Here is a 20,864-nt window from a genome sequence, read left to right as displayed (position 1 = left end):
AATCTTCCCAGGGCAGGGCTCGAACCCATGTCCCCTGCATTGGCAGGCAGATTCTTTACCACTGCGCCATCTAGGAAGTCCAAGGGTATTGTTTTTAATTTTGAATTCCATGTGTTCATTGCTGGCATATAGGGATGAGATTGACTTTTGTATGTTAACCTTATATCCTGTAACCTTGCTGTAATTCTAACTGCTTATTAGTTCCAGGAGGTTTTTTTGTTGCTTCATCTAGATTTTCTACATAAGACAGTTGTGTCATGTGCAAACAGTTTTATTTCTTCTTTCCCAATCAGTATACCTTTTTTCTCTTTTCTTGTTTTATTGTGTTAGCTAGGACTTTAGTAAATTCTGAGAAGCTGTGGTAAGAGGGGACATCCTTGCCTTGTTCTTGATCTTAGCGAGAAAGCTTTGGGCTTCCCACAGTGAGATATGACATTAGCTGTAGGGTATTTTGGTAGATGTTCTTTATCAAGTTCCTAGTTTGCTGAGAGTTTTTATCATGAATTTTGTCAAGTGCTTTTTTGCATCTATTAATATGATCATTTGATTTTTCTTCTTCAACCTGTCAATATGGTGGATTTCATTTATTGATTTTTGAATATTGAAACAGCCCTGCAGCCTGGGACAATTCATGCTTAGTTGTGGTGCATAATTCTTTTTATACAGTGTTGGCTCATTTACTCTTTTGTTAAGGATTTCTGCATGTATGTTCATGAGAGATATTGGTCTGTTGTTTTCTTGTAATGTTTCTGCTTTTGGTATTAATGTAATGCTGGCATCAGAGGACAAATCAGGAAGTATTCTCTTCAATTCTTGGAAGAGGTTGTAGAAACTTGGTATAATTTCATCAGTAAAACAATGGGCCTGGTGCTTTCTGTTTTACAAGGTTATTAAATATTGATTCAATTTATTTGATAGATACAGGTTTATTGACATTGTCTTTTTCTTCTTGTGTGAGTTTTGGTAGATTGTGTCTTTCAAGGAGTTGATCCATTTCCTCTAAGTTATCAAGTTTTTATGCATCGAGTTTTTTTTTTTTTAATTTTTTGAAATAAATTTGTTTATTTGTTTATTATTGGCTGCGTTGGGTCTTCATTGCTGCGCGGGCTCTCTCTAGTTGTGGTGAGCAGGGGCTACTCTTCATTGCAGTGTGCAAGCTTCTTATTGTGGTGGCTTCTCTTGTTGCAGAGCACAGGTTCTAGGCGTGCAGGCTTAAGTAGTTGTGGCTCCTAGAGCGTAGGCTCAGTGGTTGTGGTGCACAGGCTTAGTTGCTCCAAGGTATGTGGCATCTTCCTGGACCAGAGATGGAACCCGTGTCCCCTGCATTGGCAGGTGGATTCTTAACCACTGCGCCACCAGGGAAGCCCCTGGGTCTTGATTTTTGATCCACTCTGACAATGTCTTTTAATTGGTGTGTTTAGACTGTTGATATTTAAAGTGATTATTATATTGTTGGCTTAATATCTACCACATTTATTACCGTTTTCTGTTTGTTGCTCCTGTTTTTTGTTCCTATTTTTGTCTTCTATTCTTTTTCTACCTTTTGTGGTTTTAACTGAACATTTATTATGGTTCCATTTTCTCTTTCTTAGTATATCAAAATTTTTTTTTTTACTTTTTTCTAGTGGTTTCCCTAGAAATGATGTACATTCTTAGGTAGTGCAAGTACCTTTTAATAACAAAGTAATCCTAATTCCTCTCTGCTGTCCCTTGTATCATTGCTGTGATTAATTTCACTTACACATACACCGTAACCACGGAATACATTATTGCTATTATTATTTTTATTGTGTGATAGATAAATTAAGAATAGGAAAAATTAAAAATTTTATTTTACTTGGACTTATTCCTTCTCTTAATGCTCTTCCTCTTTTTTGAATGTGGTCTGAGTTTTTGACCTACATCATTTTCCTTCTCACTGAACAACTTCTTTTAACATTTCTTACAATGTGGGTCTACTGGCAACAGATCCCCTCAATTTTTATTTGTCCTAGAACGTCTTTATTTCTCCTTCACTTAAAAAAAAATTTATTTACTTATTTACGTATTGGCTGCTTTGGCTCTTCATTGCTGCACACAGGCTTTCTCTAGTGTGGAGAGCAGGGGCTACTCTTTACTGTGGTGTGAGGGCTTCTCATTGAGGTGGCTTCTCTTGTTGTGGAGCACAGGCTCTAGGCGTGTGGGCTTCAGTAGTTGTGGCACACGGGCTTAGTTGCTTCAAGGCATGTGGGATCTTCCTGGAGCAGGGATCGAACCCATGTCCCCGGCATTGGCAGGTGGATTCTCAACAACTGCACCACCTAGGAAGTCCCTCCCCTTCACTCTTGGGTAATTTTGTAGGATACAGAAATCTAGATCAGTGGTGTTTTTCTCTCAACATTTAAAATATTTCACTCTACTTTCTTCTCACTTGCATGATTTCTGAGAAGTCAGATGTTAATTCTTGTGCTCGCTTCGGCAGCACATATACTAAAATTGGAAAGATGTTAATTCTTATCTTTGTTCCTCTATAGGTAAGGTGTTTTTTCCTCTGGGTTCTTTCAGGATTTTTCCCTTTGTCTTTGATTTTCTGCAGTATGAATATGATAATGCCTGTGTGTTTCATTTTGTTTTCTTCTTTTTAGCATTTATCCTGCTTGGTGTTCTGAGCTTCCTGAATCCATAGTTTGGTGTCTGACATTAATTTTGGGAAATCCTGTCATTATTGCTTCAGATTTTTCTTCTTCTGGTATTCCTGTTATGCTTGGGTTACACTTGTAGTTATCCCACACTTCTTGGATATTCTGTTCCATTTTTTTTTTCCAGTCTTTTTTTTTCTCTTTGCTTTTCAGGTTTGACATATCCTCAAGCTCAGATTCTTTACCTGTGTCTGGTGTACTGATGAGACAAAGGCATTTTTCATTTCTGTTAGTGTTTTTGATCTCTGACATTTGATTCTTTCCTATAATCTCTATTTCTTTGCTTACTTGCCCATATGTCCTTGCATGTTGTCTACTTTTTCCATTAGCTGTCTTCGTCTTTTTTTTGTTGGCTGTGTTGGGTCTTCGTTGCTGTGCACAGGCTTGCTCTAGTTGTGGTGAGTGGGGGCTGCTCTTCATTGTGGTCCACAGGCTTCTCATTGTGGTAGCTTCTCTTGTTGTGGAGCACAGGCTCTAGGTACGTTGGCTTCAGTAGTTGTGGCACATGGGCTCAGTAGTTGTGGCGCATGGGCTCTAGAGTGCAGGTTCAGTAGTTGTGGCACATGGGCTTAATCGCTCTGTGGCATGTGGGATCTTCCCAGATCAGGGATTGAACCCATGTCCCCTGCCCTGGCAGACAGATTAACCACTGTGCCACCAGGGAATCCCCCCATTAGAGTCTTTAGCATATTAATCATAGTTGTTTTGAATTTCTGACTGATAATTCCAACAGCTCTGCCATATCTGAGTCTGCCATATCTGCCATATCTGAAACTTGCTCTGTTTCTTTAAACTGTGTTTTTGTCTTTTAGTATGCCTTGTAATTTTTTTTTTTGAAAGCTGGACATGATATCCTGGATAAAAATAACTTAGGTAAGTAGGCCTTTAGTGATGTGGTGGTAAGGTGTAGGGGAAGGGGAAGTGTTCCGTTGTTCCATGATTAGGTCTCAGTTTTTTAGTGAGCCTGGGCCCTTGCGCTGTGAATTTCATAAGTGCTTCTCAGTGTCAGATCCTACATGCCACCCCTACAAGATGTCTGGAGTTGGGCATATTCCTTCCTCCATGAAGAAGGTTAGAGGGAGCTGGAGTTGGGTATTTTCCTTCCCCCAGGTCAGTCAGGCTCAAATAAGACTCCTATAGATTAGCCCCTGGTTTCAAAATGGTTAATTTTACCCTCCTCCAGCTGGAAGCATGAGGGGATTTTTTTCCCATCTTCTCTGTGGGAACCTGGTACAGCTCCTGGAGGTAAAGCTCACAAAGTGTGATGTATCCCCTGCTAAGACTGAGACACCCCCTGTTGTTTTTGACTCCCAGAGTTGTCCACACTGAGCTTCCAGCAGTTTTTCAATTGCAGTTTAAGTTTTCCTGCTGTGGTACTAGTTCCCATGGAGGTTTCTACTCCTGCATTTCTGCTCTGGTAAATTGTGATTCTCGGTATCCATTTGTCTGTCTGTTCTCTGATGGATCTAAAAAGAGTTGTTGATTTTGTTTGTTCAGCTTTTTACTTGTTAGGAAGAAGTGATGACTTTCGAAGCGCCTTACATGCTGGACCAGAAACTGAAAGTCTGCCCTACCTTCTCTATGCTTTTTACTTCTTTGATGCCTTAACATTAAAAAATTTTTTTTTATTTTGGCAAAAAACGCATAACAGAAAAAAATCTTAACCATTTTTAAATGTACACTTTAGTAGTGTTAAGTATATATATATATATTCACATTGTTGTCCAGTCTCTGGAACACTTTTTATCTTGCAGAACTGTAACTCTTATACACATTGAACAAGTCCCTATCTCCTCTTTCCCTCAGCCTCTGGCAATCACTATTCTACTCTGTTTCTGTGAATGTGACTATTCCAGATACTGCATATAAATGAAATCATATACTGTGTGTCTTTTGTGACTAGATTATTTCACTTAGTACAGCATCCTCAAGGTGCATTCATGTTGTAATGTCAGAATGTCCTTCCTTTTTAAGACTGAATAGCATTTCATTGTATGTGTACACTACAGTTTGTGTATCCGTTCATCCGCTGGACACTTAGTGCTTCCGCCTTTTGGCTCTTGTGAAAAATGCTATTAACATAGGTGTGGGGACTTCCCTGGCGGTCCAGTGGTTAAGACTCTGTGCTTCCACTGCAGGGGGCCTGGGCTCGATCCCTGGTTCCTGCAAGCCGTGCGGTATGGCCAAAAGAAAAAAAAAACAAAAAACCAGGTATGCAAATTCCCTCTGAGATCATTCTTTCTTATATATCCTTAAGTGGAATTGTTGGATCATATGGTAATCCTATTTTTAATTTTTTGAGGAACCACCATAATGTTTTTTTATAGTAGCTGTTGCATTTTCCTACCAACAGTGTACAAAGGTTCCAGTTGTCTACATCCATACACTTTTTTTTAAAGAACTTTTATTGAGATACAGTTAACAGACAATAAACTGCATATATTTAGAGTACAGTTTGGTATCCCAGTCTTCCAATTCATCCCCCCCCCACCTTCCCCACTTGGTGTCCATATGTTTGTTCTCTACATCTGCATACACTTTTTGATAGTGGTCGTCCTTGGATATCATCTTTGGAGCAATGTCTGTTCAAGTCCTTTGCCCATTTTTATTTTATGTTATTTTTTAAAATAAATTTTATTTATTTATTTATTGGCTGGGTTGGGTCAGGTCTTCATGCTTGGGCTTCTCGCAGTAGCTTCTCTTGTTGTGGAGCACAGGCTCCAGGTGTGCAGGCTTTAGTAGTTGCAGCATGTGGGCTCAATTGTGGCTCACGGGCTCTAGAGTGCAGGTTCAGTAGTTGTGCTGCACAGCTTAGTTGATCTGTGGCATGTGGGATCTTCCCGGACCAGGGCTCGAACCCTTGTCCCCTGCTTTGGCAGGCAGATTCTTAACCACCGCACTACCAGGGAAGCCCCCTTTGCCCATTTTAAAATCAGGTTCTTTTTCATTGTTAAGTTTTGTAGGAGTTCTTTAAATATTCTGCTTATTAATGCCTAATCAGATATATGATTAATAATCTATTCTTAACAAGGTCTCAAGTTAGTTATTCTCTTCCCAAAGAATTTAAAATTTTAAGATCACTTGAATTCTGATTTCTCTCATTATGTCTTACATGTTATTACTGTTTAGTGTTTTAGTTCCACTTTGGTTTTATCCTGCTCCTTCTCCCCAGTCCCTAACTGATTTTTATTAACTGCATCAGTGCTTGCTTGGGTTAATTTCTTTTCCTTCTTGCATTTCATGCCTTCTTTACGTGATCAGTTTCTGTATTCTGAAGTACATCCACAAATAGTTCTTTTGGTGATAGTCTGTTAATAATAAACAAAAACAAGTTTTTATTTTCCTTTTATTTGTTCTCAGAGTTTCTAATTAATTGTACCTTTCTTTCATAGTTTCTCTATGTATTTACTTCTAGGTTACAGTTATCTTCTCTTAGAACTTCTAAAGATATTATCATATGTTATATTCTACTTGACGTCCACTTAAAAGTTTCTGAGAATCCGGTTCAGTTGTTATTTCTTCATAGAATATTTGTCCTTTTTTTTCCCCCTTCTTATTGCTTTTAAAAGATCTTGTGGTATTCTGCTGTATCCTTATGATGTGTCTAGGTACAGATTTTATTTTTATCCTTCTTGGGTTGGACTTTGCTTCCTAAATATGGAACAGTTGGTCATGTAAATGAGGCATTTTTCTGTGTCTTTTTGCCATGCTGCCATTGGTGGCATTTTTCATGAGGGTGAAACCAGGCATCACCCATAAAAAACTAGTGTTTTCCTGCAGATTTAGTCAAATTCAGTCATTCAGCAAATTTCAACACCTGCCATGTTCTAGGCACAAGAATTACATATGGGAACTCTTTACAACTGGGAGCTGAAGCAGAGATTTTAATTTGCTGCCTGACATACTTTCTGCTTTTCTTCTGTAGACTGATAATGGTCTCCAGCTGCCAGAGAAGGTTGTGGATGCCAAGAGAAAGGTAACCGTTTCTCATCCCCTCGAGTGGAACTGGGTGCCTCTAGGAGCCCACATTGGCTGGCAGTAGACATGGCTGAATTTACAAGCTACAAGGATACTGCTTCCAGTCGCCACCTGCGGTTTAAGTTACAGAGTCTAAGCCGCCGCCTTGATGAGTTGGAGGAAGCCACAAAAAACCTCCAGAAAGCAGAGGATGAGCTCCTGGATCTCCAGGACAAGGTGATTCAGGCAGAAGGCAGCAACTCCAGCATGTTGGCTGAGATTGAAGTGCTGCGTCAGCGAGTGCTGAGAATTGAAGGCAAAGATGAAGAAATTAAGAGAGCAGAGGATCTCTGTCAGCAGATGAAGGAGAAACTTGAAGAGGAGGAAAACCTCACCCGGGAGCTGAAATCTGAGATTGAGCGGCTTCAGAAACGAATGGCTGAACTGGAGAAGCTAGAGGAGGCCTTTAGCAGGAGTAAGAATGACTGTACCCAACTCTGTTTGAGCCTGAATGAGGAGAGAAACCTGACGAAGAAAATCTCCTCTGAGCTGGAAATGCTCAGGGTCAAAGTGAAAGAACTGGAATCTTCTGAGGACCGGCTGGATAAAACTGAGCAGAGTTTAGTGTCAGAGTTAGACAAGCTGAAGTCATTAACTCTGAGCTTTGTAAGTGAGAGAAAATACTTGAATGAAAAGGAGAAAGAAAATGAGAAACTGATAAAAGAGCTCACTCAAAAATTGGAGCAGAACAAAAAAATGAACCGAGATTATACAAGGAATGCTTCTAATCTTCTGGAAAGGAATGACCTACGAATTGAGGATGGTATCTCTTCTACACTGCCGTCCAAAGAATCAAGAAGGAAGGGCACTCTGGACTATCTAAAACAGGTAGAGAATGAAACAAGAAACAAATCAGAAAACGAAAAGAACCGAAATCAGGAAGACAACAAAATAAAAGACCTTAACCAAGAGATTGAGAAACTTAAGACACAAATCAAACATTTTGAATCTTTGGAGGAAGAGCTTAAGAAAATGCGGGCCAAAAACAGTGACCTTCAGGATAATTACCTAAGTGAACAAAATAAAAACAAACTCTTAGCCAGCCAGCTGGAGGAGATAAAGCTACAAATCAAGAAACAGAAAGAATTAGAGAATGGGGAGGTGGAAGGGGAAGATGCTTTCCTGTCCAGCAAAGGCAGGCACGAGAGGACTAAGTTCAGAGGGCATGGGAATGAGGCATCTGTGTCCAAGCACACACCCCGGGAACTGTCCCCACAGCATAAGCGGGAAAGGCACCGAAACAGGGAATTTGCTCTCAACAATGAAAACTATCCTCTGAGCAACAGGCAGGTTTCCTCTCCCAGCTTTACGAACAGGAGGGCAGCCAAAGCTTCCAACACAGGGGCAGGTGCAGACAGTGGGACTCAGGAGACAAAGAGAACTGAAGATCGATTCGCATCTGGCTCCTCTCAGAGTGAAGGGAAGAAGTCCAGGGAGCAGCCATCGGTGCTTAGCCGCTACCCGCCAGCTGCTCAGGAGCACAATAAAGTTTGGAAGGGCACTCCCAAGCCAAGTACCGAGAGTGGGTTGAAGGGTAAAGTAGAGAAGACAACACGAACATTTAGTGATACTACCCATGGGTCTGTTCCCAATGACATATCAGGGAGAGGTGACAAGGCTTCTGACACCTCCACTGAGGCCCTCTTTGGTAAGAGGGGGCAGGTGCCTGGCAATGGAAGTCAAATAACTCAGGCTGCAGACTTGGCCAGTTCTAAGGCCATAGGAGCTCTGACCACATCTAGAAGATCTTCCTCAGAAGGGCTCTCTAAGGGGAAAAAGGCCACCAGTGGCCCAGAGGCTGATACCAGTTTCCCAAATTTCAAGGCTCCACCTTTATCAAAGTATCCTTATAGCTCCAGAAGCCAAGAGAACATCCTTCAGGGCTTTTCAACCCCAAATAAAGAAGGAGTTGATCAACTCGTAGCAGTTGTGATGGAAGACAGTAGTCAGCATGAGGCCCTGAGGTGTCGAGTCATCAAATCCAGTGGCAGAGAGAAGCCAGACTCAGATGATGACATGGACATGGTGTCTCTTGTTACTGCCAAACTGGTAAATACAACCATCACTCCAGAGCCAGAGCCCAAGCAACAGCCCAACTCTAGAGAAAAAGCCAAATCCCGAGGGGGACTTAGAACCTCCCTATTTGAGGATGATAAAGATGTGGGAACAGAAAATGAATCTGGGAAACCTGTCAGAGCGTCCACCAATGCTGTGGAGCTCCCAGAGGCCAATGGTGCCAGGGTAAAAAGCCAGCGGCCCTTCAGCCCCAGAGAGGCCTTGCGGTCTAGAGCCATTATCAAACCTGTCATCATTGATAAGGATGTGAAGAAAATCATGGGAGGATCTGGAACCGAGGCCACGTTGGAAAAACAGAAATCTGCTTCCAAACCAGGGCCAAACAAAGTGACAAGCAGTATAACTATCTACCCCTCTGACAGCAGTAGCCCAAGAGTCGCCCCAGGCGAGGTCCTGCGGGAGAGGCACATGTCCACCAGCAACATCCACGTTGGGCCTCCGGAGCTCATGTCAGTTAGCAACCATGTCAGCTCCCCCTTCGAGCTCTCCATTCACAAACATGACATCACCCTGCAGTTCACAGAAGCTGAGAGGACGGGAGATGGGGCCCCAAAGAACAGGCCAGAAACAGTGGTGTCTCGGAGCAGCATTATAATCAAGCCATCAGATGCTGTGGAGAGGAGTAACCACACACCCACAGCGGAGACAATCAAGTGGAAGAGCCATAGTGCCCCCTTAGAAGTGGGCTCTTCAGATGCCAGACACGTTACTGTGCGGAATGCCTGGAAGAGTAGGCGAGACTTGAACTCTTTAGAAGATTCCTCAACTCGAATAGGTAAAAATGTGGAATTTACCAACACCTACACCCAGAGATCTTCCACAGACTATTCAGACCTTGAGCAGCCCGGCTCATACCTTTTTGAGCAGGGCACTCGAAGGGTAGGAAACTCAGGGGATGCCCCCGAGCTCTCTTCCAGAAGGACCCAAAGCAGCCTCACGGTGTCAGAGGTGCTCACTCGTCGGAATCGGGTAGGGGATGCTGTCACGGCTGAAGCCTGGAACCACTTGGCAGCCATGGTGAGTCCCACTTCTTTCCCTCTCCCCAGTTCTCCTTCCATTTTCCCCCTTTCTCCTTTACTTTCTTCTTTGTTCCCCTCTGCCCTGGCTTGTGTGACTCAGGATTTTGGAGACTGCGGGGCTGGGAAACACTGAGTAGAACAGGGTAGTTCAGAGAATTGTTGAAAATAAGGTAGATTTGACCTTAAAGAAGAGTGAAGTATTTGGCAGAGAGCATGAATTTCCAAAATTTCCAAAATCCTTTTCCAATTTGTCTCCATTCTGCCTTCATATATGAAGGCTACAAAAAGGGGAAGAGATGGGGCCTCTGTTCTCTTGGTTTGCCAGAGTAGCCAAAGGAGCTCCCCTTATAGCCCCACAGAGCAGTACCTAGAAGGACAAGAATCAGCTGCAGCTGCCAGGAGGCTCTGGGTAAAAGGAAGCACGGTGCCTTTCTATAGAGCAGAGATGGCGCCAAGGAAATGAGTTCTTTGGCTGCTTCAGTTTAGACAGCAGATCTCTGCCAGCTGCTGGCATGTCGGGGCTCAGGAGAGCTGGGGCTTACACAGGGCTTCGTTGATTAGCTTTATGCCTGAGCGTCACTTTTTGTCCCAGACACCTCTCTAGCCCATTACATCATCAGTCTGAGGGCAGGACTGGTTCAGTGTGACTTGTTACTGGATAGGCACATCCAGAACCTTTCCTTATATGAGGGTCAGAGTGCCAGAACAACATATGAAGGGGAAGCCCCCAGGAGTGTCTTTTAGTTGTGAGACCTGTAATGAAGAAAGCGGTTTTAACCTAATTGTTCCCTTCCTTTAAAAGGCAGGTGGTGACTGGGTGTTAAGTTGAAAAGCCCTGAGTCTTTACAGGGTATTTAACACTAGATAAAGCACTTCCCCAACCCATTGTCTTATTCACTTTCTCCGACAGCCCTGGGGTGTGTGTGTGTTGGGGGGGTGGGAGGGGGACATTATCCCTATTTTTTAGATGTAGAAACTGAGGGTCAGAGACACAAAGTACTCTACCCAAGACCACCCAGGTGAATTAGGAAGAGCTAAGATTTGAATCCAGGATTCTTGTCTCTAAATGCAGTGCTCTTTTACCTCGCCAACTGGACTTTCTCACTCATGCTTGTATTCTTTGATCTGCATTAGTTTGGGGGGACCAACAAGAACATTAAAAAAGGCAGAATTCTGGTAGTAGAAGAGTGGAGAGAGAGTTGGATGAAGCTGAAGCTTTGGATGTCTGAGAAAGATAGGGTGAGGGGCACATATGGGATATGGTAGGAAAGGTGTGTGTGAGAGCTTTTTGGTAGTTTGTAGGTGGGAAGTAGGAGAAGAGCTGTCTGCCTTCCTTTTCATACTTTCCTGCCTCTCCACGGAGCAAATGGCTCTGCCCCTGAGAGGCATGCGGCCTGCACGTGCAGCACTCCAGGGCTGCTGGCGCCTCCTTGGGGGTACCAATCCAACGGCCCTGTTCCCAGTCTTGTCTGTTTTTAAGGCTGTGAGCCTCCCAGTCTACCCTAGGAGCTCTCAGCAGCTTGGCATTGGTAGTTGGAACTTTTATATTGGCCTGTCCTTTGTAGTTCTGCTGTGGGCTGTCCACACGCCACCTCCCTCTGTTGGAGAGGACCGTCGGGGTGGGGAGTGAGGGTGTCTTGTTACTCACTGTATTGTCCTCCACAGCTGACTTTTGTCATCTGTTGGTATAGGAGGAAGGTGATGACTGCACACTCAGTGTCTACAGGCGACTGCACAACTCCCTCGAAAGGTCTGAACTGTCTGCAAAGCAGGGGCTGCCAGAGCCTGGGCGAGCCCGGGCTGAAGAACGGTTACGGCCAGCCAGGCCCTGTGCCGAGGAAAACTGAGCCAGCCGAGTGAGGTCTGCTGTCTCCTCTGCTCCTGCTTCTCAGCTCTTCCACCTTCCTGCCCTATGAAGGAACCAGGCTAGACATGAGGCCTTGGCTGGGAGACTGTGGCAGAGAGCCAGGCTGTGGCTCATTTTTTGCCAGAGGGAATCAGAAACTACAAGCTGGACGTGTCCTTCCCTGATGCATGAGTCTTCTCTCCTTGTCCCTGTCCCCCAGGTAGGATGGGCCACTCTGGCCCCCAAATGAGGAAAGACATAGAAACCCCTTGTAACCCCACCATACAATAGGAGCCAAATCTCTTCTCTGCTCCTTGGTGGGTTCTGGGTCATAGGGCAACCCCTTCTGTGTGATTAATGTTATGATTTCTTAGTTTCATCACATCCTGTTCACTCCTCATTTGCCCTAGGGGCCTACACACCCACCAGCCATCAGCTGTATCTAGGGGCTTCCTTTTCGTCCCCTGTGGAGTTCCTCAGACTTCTACAGCAAAAGAGATCTGTGTTGCCTCTAAAGGTTTATGGAACTACCCTTTAGGTTGAAGTTTCTCTGACTTGGCCCCCTGACTGACCATTGTTTCCTAGGGGCAGAGCACACGGGTACCCACCTACTGGAGTGACATCACCCCTCCCCCCAACCCCGGCTTTCTGCTCACCTTCCAAAGGCATCTGGAAGTGCACAAGCCTCATGCATCTCCTTCCCTGGGCACCAACAATGCTGCTGGCCTTGCCTGCTCCTCTCCTGTGGCTGGAGACTTCAGGCTGACTTTGTTTTCTCCTTTGGAATATTCCCAGACTAAACTGGGCCTGACCCAGCATACTCTGCCTTCTAGGAAGCGCCAGCACAGGGGAAAGTGGACAGGAAGAAGCGATTTCCCTTTAGTCACTTCACAAAGCAATAGCTCCATGAAAGGCGTGGACTTTGTTCCTCCTCCTCATCCCCCAGGGAGGGGGTATCGCACTTTACCAAGCTGATGCATTCCTGCAGACGTTGGGCCCATGATTTCTGCAAACCAACTATCATTATGGTGACTTCATTGGAGGAAAGGTAATACATGCCCTAGGTTTATACAGTTCAAAATTCAGCAAACCTTTCAGGAAGCCACATAAAAATTGATTAGTTTCCTTATACCAATCACATGGGGAAAGAACCATATACTCTTGGCACTGCTTTTTCTATAGCATTCTCTCAGTTCAAAGAAGGGATCCCCTTTCAAAGGCTACCTTTATGAAGCAGACACTGTTCCTTCATAGTGGAAGACAGCATTCGAGTAGAAGTCTGGAAAGCTGAATTTTCTTCATGGCTTTGTACTTCCTTGCTGTGTGACCTTGGGCAATTCATTGTCCTCTTGGGGCCTCAGTTTCCCTGTATGTAAAATGAGTTCTTTGAAATGGGTGGTCTCTAAGGGTCCTATATCTGGCAGTCTAAGATTTTTCTGTTTCCACCTTGTGGGGAATGATTCTTGCTCTTGGAAGGTACTGTCCAAATGGGTGTACATGTTTCCTCCCCATTGCCTTTGTTTTCCTGGGCCTTATTCTTTCCAGTTGCCTATGTTTTAGTGTCATGAGAATGAGCTCAGAGAAGCTCCCTCGGCCTCATTCCTCCAGTCTGTAAAATGAAAGGGTTAGATTAAATGGTCTCTGTGGCCCTTTTCAACACCAACCTTGCCCAGTGCCACACAGCAGGCCACATGCTTTACACAGTGCAAGTTGGTGTATCTCCAGTTTCAATGCTTCTTGAATCTTCTTTGCCTCCACTCAAGGTGGGAACCAGCGTCCACCCCTCCCTTGTCTGCATCAGGTTTGGCGATCCTGGAGGAGGCTTGGGGAGCACCTACCTGACTTTCATGGGCTGGAGTGTTTTGCTCGTGCTTCCATTTTCTGAGTTTTGCCAATCTAAGGGTATTTGTCACGTGGCTTGCCTTTTCTCCATATCGCTGCCTCAGATACTCAGTATGCTCTTGTCAGAATCTCTTCCTGCTGCTTTTGCTGGGTCACTGGCTCAAGGCTGCAACCTCTCACTTGTAGCCTCTCTGCCATTCTTCTTCACTGCTTGGCAATCCTGAGAGTCCAAAGGAAACAGACCTCTGCGGTAGTCAACTGAGACTATAGGAAATTAGATCTGTGGCTCTTTGCTGGTGGAAACAGAAGGGCGCCAAACCATGCCTACAAAGATCTAGCCAATAAAGATCTTGTCTTTTTTGGCATTGGAACCCTGGATTCTGGTGCTGTAGCTCCTGGTGCCAAAGTCTGGATCTTTCCACGTTTCAGCAGCACCAATATCTGCCACCACCCAGAATGCTCTGTGGAAGAGGGACGGCTGTGGTGCCCTCTTGCTGGGGCTGCTATCTTAAACTGAGTGCAATAGGGTTTGATTGTAACAATTATTTCAGGATAAATGTTTTGTTTCCTTCATCTACACACTTTCTAGAGCCGCTGTAAGATAAATTTTATTTTTAAATGTCCTCAGCATTGCAGAAAATACTATTTGTGCTAGCAGGTGAAGGCTAGAGGTTTAGTTCCTCTGGGCTTCAAATGGCTGGCAAGGCTGGCTCCCAAATTCCAAAGTTGGAAGGCCTGTTTCTGAAAAGCAACCTAGGTGTGACCGTCTGGACCCAGGCCTCACTATCAGGGGTCCTGGAGGAAACATCCAAATGGGAGACCTGGTAGTTGAATCGTTGTCTAATCAAGCCAAATATTCCCACTGTCCCAGCCAACAAACCCACTTTTATGACCAGCCTCTTCTACAGCTTGGCTCTAATTCTGAATTTTACTGGCAGGTTTTTGGTTGTGGGAGTGTTCCTAGTAAGGTTGGAACCTGGCACTCCAGAGCTGCTTGGTTGGAGGAAGTAGAGCTGGCTAAATGCTAGGAGGTGGTCTCCTCCACCTGCTGCCGCCTGTCTCTCACTGCTCTGATACTAGAAACAATCAGAGAAAGCTGCAGGGATGGTGGGCAAAGAAGCCATGGCTGTTTTTGCTTTTGCATAGCAAGGAAACGATTACGGGGTGGGTTAAAGGGATTTGCAGTGGGGCCAAGGATTCCAACCTCAGCCACAGGCAAGCTTGCACATAACTCATCACCCTCTCATGGGGTGTGGGAGGGTCTATATTGATCTTGGACTTATCCTGGGGCAGTTTTAGTTCTTTATATTTAGTGGGTTAGTGCCAAGTGCTACCACTTTCCAGTAAAGGAATTAGGGACCCAGCCTCTGGGTCCCCAGCTGCCTTTGTTGGTGTGGGTTTATTACTCCGACAAGACTGCTTTGGAAGAGCTGCTTTTAGAGATAACTTTTTAAATACCCCAGGGTGGGGAACAGGGTTCTCCTCAAAGCCTCACAACCAAGATCATAGGAAAGGGGCCCTACTTTCCTGCTGCTTCACAGCTCAGAACATGTACTGAATGGAATGTATTTTTAAGAAAATAAAGTCTATTTTTTTTTTTGTATTTTAAAGATTGGGAGGGCTAGGGAAGTAGCCCTCAAATAAACTGTTATTACATTATAGGCCCCCTTGCTAGGGGACACATCAGTATCTGTCGGTCCACACCTACTTGCTCAGGCAGGTACTCTGGTCTCTCCCCTGCCCTTGGAGTCTAGGTGCAGCAGCTTCTCCTACATTCCTGCTCCAGGCTTGGGACCAAGGAGGCCAGACCCTGTCGCTGGAAACCAGGGCGAAGCCATGAGCAGTGACTCAGGGCTCCTTGGGTGCATGTGTATAGTTGAAGCTGGCTGTCTGCATGTATCCTCTGGCTCTAATGCTGTCTGTTGGCTCTGCAGCACAATATGTAACCAATAAAGCTCCCTAGTTTCCATGTATTCTGTGTGAGTGTGAGTCAGTGATGCCATTTTTCTTGATGTCATCTCTGTGTACAGCTGTTGCTATGCACTGGTGCAGCCAGTATATTTCACTGTATTTTACTGAAAATACTCAGCCAATTACTGATTCCGTAAGGACTGGAAACATAGCTGAGATTCGGGAAAGGACATTTCCTCGGACTCATGTAACTGGAGTTAGAATCAGATAGCAGTTATTTCATTGCTACATTTTACTTTTAGGTTCATCCATCATCACACACACAAAACAATCATCTGTGTCCCCTAAGCTGCCTGTGTCATTCATTTAAAAAACGGTAACTCTTTAAAAGAGCACATACCACTGGATCAGACACCCTAACCCCCTGAGGTAACAATATTCATGGCAAAGCTACAATTCAAATACGGCTTGTACTCCAAAGTCAATATACTTCCGACTACATGCTGTTCTTACCTTTACATCATAGTTACACCACCTGCCCTGATCCTGGTGTGCAAATTTTCCCCATGGCTGTCACTCATTCCAAGACCAGGGAAAAAGCCCTCTCCATCTTCATCTTCCAGTCAGACCACCAATGTAATGCCCCTTAAATCTTACTAAGAATAAAACTTCATTGAAACTAATTATAGAGCAGAACTGAGTAACAGCAGTAAAACCCGATTTCCAAAAGCAGATTATGTACATATACTTACAGTAACATACACAGTCTGTTAGGAACGCTTTGGAAGAAACAGGCACTGTTCCTTTTTTGTAAAAATGTTTTAACCTTATGTGGTAAAAAGGACTTTGCAAATGTGATGAAGGATTTTGAGATGGGAGAGATGATCTGGGTGGGCCTTACGTGAAATCATCAGTATAAGAGGGAGACAGGATCTGACTACAGAACAAGAGAAAGTGATGATGGAAGCAAAGACTGGAGTAATGTGCTTTTAAGACGGAGGAAGGGGCCACAAGCCAAGGAATACAGTCACTAGAAGCTGAAAGAGGCAAGGAAATGGAATCTTCCCTCAGAGTCTGCTATGGTAGCTTGTTACTGCAGCAACAGGAAATTTCCAGTTATGTTACCTAAACCTTTGATCTCCTTCAACTTTTATATCAATACCTTGGACAGAAGTGGGAAGTTAGCACATACTCATGGAGGAAATCTAGAGGAATAAAGCCAGAATGGTCTGCTGGAAGCCCACCCAAACTTTGTGTCAAGGCTTGTGTTTTATCTTGAAAATTCATTTAGTTTCCTAATATCCATATGCTTGACCTATAGCTTCATACCACCAGCACATGGTCACCCCACAGTCCCAATAGGGAAGTCTGGCCCCAGAGACTAGGAAGCCCCTTGCTTCTATGGGAACCCCTCCTCAATCCTGTCTTCTGACCAGACCAAACCATTTTCTCCTTTATATAAATATCCTCCTTATTTAAACATGGATAAAACTGGCATTCTCAAAGGAATAACACCCCTGCCTTATATATAACTCTAACCCTAAGGGGAAACAAAAAGATAGGACTGATTTTCTATGAAGTTTTATTCTCAAAATATAAAAAACCACCACACACAAAGAGACTAAGATGTTCTCTCACAGCACTTGCTTGCTTCATCCCTAATGAAGAACAGACTCGCACACTAATGGACAAATGCCTCCCTAGCTCTAAGTCACTTAAAAGAGGCAACCTCCTTGGCTACCTGACCATCATGATCTCTAGCAGTTGATCCAGAGCCCAGATGCCAGGGTGAGTTTCTCAGTGGAATCTAGTATTGCTAGAAGAGCTTTGCTTATGCAGCAAAAGACACGCCCATCGGCCTCTTTCCTTAGAACACATCTGTCTCACATGCTCGGGGACTGCTGTGCAGGGACGCCTGGTGTGGCCTGGCGAGGCAGGGTATACATGGCCCCCAAGAACTGGTCTGCAATCCTTCCTGCTTCTCGCAGCCCACTCAGCAGAGCACCATGGACCGTGGCTGGATAGTTACGGATCGTATGTTCTCCAGCAAAGAAGAGTCGTGGAATAGGCTATTTCAGGGAAAAAAAAATTAGAGAAAATCAGCAGGCTGCGAATATGCCTTTTCATGTTTGAACTGCCAAATTCCTGTTGGCCTTTGAAGGCTCACTACCTCCCCCCCCCCCCCCATTACTGGTCCATCATTCTACCAAAAAGGGCCTCCCTTATCAGTAGGCATTTTCCTAGAGCAGACAGACGTAGAAATGGGGCAATAAAACTCAGCCCAGCCTTAGTTCTACGGTGATGCTTAACTGCTTCTGTGCTTATCGGTTTAATTCTGGGGGACACCCAGGTGTAGAGCTTCCTTTGCCTAATGTATCACCTACTGGGGGTGTGGTGTTCCTGACTACTCTGAACCATAGAGAACACAGCACTTGTTCTTATTCTGGGACACTTTTGCTTCTCAGCTTAGAGTAGGCCTCACTTACCACAGGGTCCTGAGAAACCCTGACTACTCATAAAGACCTCAGGTTATTTCTCAGGGGCATGTCCTAGAGGCCCCTAAGTAACTGGGATCCTGCAACAATCCCATGGGCCAGTATGAAACGGGGCATAATTAAAGATGGTTTTGTTTTTTGTTTTTTAGGAACAAAAACATGAATAAGAAAAAAGCAATTGGTTTATACTCTGGACTCTTCTATTCTGAACAGACTGTCTAGACTGACAAGGCCAATGCGCTAACAAATCAGACACGAATAACACTGCTCCTTCCCTTCCCTCTGCTCCTGGTTATGTGAAAGGGTCCAAGGACAGACTGACTAAAATCTAAAAAAAAGAAAACCGGGGCACTATTTTTACCCTGAAATCCTGGGATACTGGCCTGTTTCCAAATAAGCCCGGGTATAGTTTGCCAGCTTCTCACCTGTGGGGCACCTGGAATTGAGGGGCCGGGAGTGATTGGCTGAGCCATCAGGTCATAGTCATTTCCAGATGATCCTGCGGCTACATAGGAATAGGAGCCCCGGGCCCAGGGATCCGCGCGCCAGCGAGACACCACAGTTTCCTTGGGCTAAAGGAAAATCCAGGAGTGGAAGTTAGTACTGGACACCAAGGACAAATCACTCATTTTTGAAAGGCGGAAAAGCTGTGGTGGGTGGGGATACAAGTGATACAACAAGCATGAGAGTTAGCCAAGTGATGAATGCTGCAGCTATAAAAACACAAATGCCTTCAGGCTTCAGGGAAGCCACCAGGTCATCTTGGCTATGAATCCAGAGATCTACTCAGGACTTGACCTTTATTCCCTTTTAAAATTCGCATGAAGTATTAATATGCCTTCTCTCAAAGGACTCATAAGGGACTAAAAGTGTTTCAATGGACCTAAAGAAAGAATAATAGAAAAAGTACCAAGAAATTCTCTTAAGACTTCCCTAAGGGAGTTTGGCCACTTTGTCTAAAAGGTGGTTGGGGGAATTGGGAATTGGGGTGGGGACGATTTCACAAGTAGAGACAAACAGACAACACAAGCAATGAAATGCGGCAAACAGCTTTCTCAATCCTCTGGCCCATGTACCGGGGGCTTTTCTCAATCCCATGCTTAAGGCATGAACTCTAAACATTAGCATTAATGTAAACTCAGCACACAATTCTGGCTGCAACTGTCCTGACCAAGAATCTATGCTGCAACTTGAGATATGTCAAATCCTGCTTTAGTCTAAAGCCCAGATCCCTGCCTGCTCCTGCCCACTTACTTACCTGGGGCACTGCACTGCTACCAAAAATCCCTTTGAGAATGGCCAGGCATCGGCCAACAATCACATCATCACTTATGTTTTCCATGATGCCAGCAGCTTCTCCTGCCACTAGTGCCAACAGTATTGGAGCTAGAGAAAAAGAAAGGACAATTCCAGGGTTTTCCTACAGCCTTTTCTGAAGTACCTCCTTATCAGGTCCCCACATTATTCTTGGCTGTTTGACCAACAGAGACAGATATGCACCACTCATGCTAGAGACGTTTCTGAGCCAGCAACTTGAGTCCTATCCCCAGAAAGAAGCTGGCAAACCACAGTGAGTGATGTGTGACTCATGTGCTTCACTGCTTATAACTTGGCAGAATACAGAAGTCCTGAAGATGTAACTTCAGACCTTGCTAACAAGTGTCTATATTCAGGCACAGACTTCTTAAGACACCTCCGTGATCAGGGCTGCATCCTCTTAGCTGTCATCCCAGGCCTGTCCCATACTCATCATCACCTTTACTCACCCATTTCGTGACTCTGTGTGCAACAGGCTTATGTGATAGGCACAGTAGTAGATGCTGTGATATAAAAACTATAAACTAGACTATATACTCTAAAGATCAACAAAAAATAATAGAGATAATTACAAACTGTGATAAAAACTATGAAAACATAGGATACAGAGAAAAGAATACAAGGACATAATTTAGATTTGAGGCAGTGGGGATATATGTACCCTGGAAAGTCTTTTTGAAATAGTGACACTTACGGCAAGCCCTGAAGGCTGGGTAGAGTATGCCACGTTGGGAAGGAAGAGATGGAGAAAAATAAAAGCACCCAGGGCACAGTACAACGCAGAGGCCCCAAAACAGAAGACAGCATGGTGCATTTTAGGTTTCCAGGAGAGCAGACAAGTGTGCCTGGAGGCTGGGGAGGGGATGGACAATGAGGAAGCTGAGCAGAAAAGAAGGGCCAGATTATTCAGGCTTCGTGATGGCCATGATACTGAAAAGCCATCAAAAGAAAGAAGCGGGGACAGTGGTCAGTGGCTACTGGTGACTGAACAGGTATGAGGTAAGAGTGGCCTGGACGGGGAGGTGGATAGTGGGAAAGAAGTAAAGAGGCCTGAGAGAGAGAGCGAGGCTGCCCTGACAGGACTCGGTGGTCTGGATTGGGAAAGAGAAAGAGCACTCAGCTATTGCTGGAACCAATGTGCTCAGGGAGCAATTGGTTCCTCTGTGGAGTTCGTGACCTTGGCCACGTGAAGGATGTTTCAGTATCAGGCAGCGAGGAGTGATGGAAAGAAATGGTGGCAGTGAAACTGCTTAACTGATGTGTCTGCACTGTCAAGGTCAGGCCTCCTGATACTGCTGCAAAAGAGAATGTCTTACATCCTTTTCTTGGACTGGGGTAGGATCTAAATGTACTTTTTCTAAAAAAAAAAAAAGCTCTTTATAGAAGAAAGAGTAACCCAATTACAGAAGAAGGTAAAACAGGAATTTGATAAATACATTCTAAGGGAAGTGATCAAAGATTCAGGGGCAAGTCAGACACAAAAGTCTGAGAATAAGGAACACAAGGTTGCCTGGGCCTGGCCCCCTGGCTCAGCTGATTTTTGCTTGTATGTTTCCTTTTGCAGTGCCCTGGGCTTTCACTCTGTCACTCCTCTACTTACTGCCCTGTTCAGAGGCTGCCCACCTCCTTACTTTATCCCCTACTAGGTTGTGAGCTCCTTGAA

The 20,864-nt window shown here is 44.5% G+C and overlaps 2 protein-coding genes across 6 annotated transcripts in view; one reads left to right on the top strand and one right to left on the bottom strand.

Annotated features, from left to right (window-relative positions):
* The window catches only part of LUZP1 (leucine zipper protein 1), an 88,768-nt gene extending 72,130 nt beyond the window's left edge, over window positions 1-16,638 (top strand). For both annotated transcript variants that reach the window (XM_057699329.1, XM_057699337.1), the window contains exons 3-4: window positions 6,604-9,788; window positions 11,482-16,638. In XM_057699329.1, coding sequence (XP_057555312.1) covers window positions 6,723-9,788; window positions 11,482-11,637 — 3,222 coding nt within the window. In that variant the 5' untranslated portion in view covers window positions 6,604-6,722 and the 3' untranslated portion in view covers window positions 11,638-16,638. The remainder of the gene's footprint in view (window positions 1-6,603; window positions 9,789-11,481) is intronic.
* Window positions 5,165-20,864, bottom strand: part of KDM1A (lysine demethylase 1A) — a 77,029-nt gene continuing 61,329 nt past the window's right edge. For 2 of the 4 annotated variants that reach the window (XM_057699350.1, XM_057699360.1), the window contains 4 exons: window positions 19,143-19,270; window positions 18,310-18,456; window positions 17,277-17,458; window positions 5,165-5,986 (listed from right to left, as the gene is read on the bottom strand). In XM_057699350.1, the coding sequence (XP_057555333.1) occupies window positions 5,917-5,986; window positions 17,277-17,458; window positions 18,310-18,456; window positions 19,143-19,270 (527 nt within the window). In that variant the 3' untranslated portion in view covers window positions 5,165-5,916. Of the gene's footprint in view, window positions 5,987-16,956; window positions 17,459-18,309; window positions 18,457-19,142; window positions 19,271-20,864 lie in introns of those variants that run through there. The other 2 variants (XM_057699368.1, XM_057699378.1) reach the window with 1 other exon arrangement.

This window comes from Hippopotamus amphibius, chromosome 1 (genome assembly GCF_030028045.1).
Source record: "Hippopotamus amphibius kiboko isolate mHipAmp2 chromosome 1, mHipAmp2.hap2, whole genome shotgun sequence".
NCBI lineage: Eukaryota > Metazoa > Chordata > Mammalia > Artiodactyla > Hippopotamidae > Hippopotamus > Hippopotamus amphibius.
The sequence above is the reverse complement of the archived record's forward strand: the minus strand, read 5'-3'. Positions and strand labels throughout refer to the sequence as shown.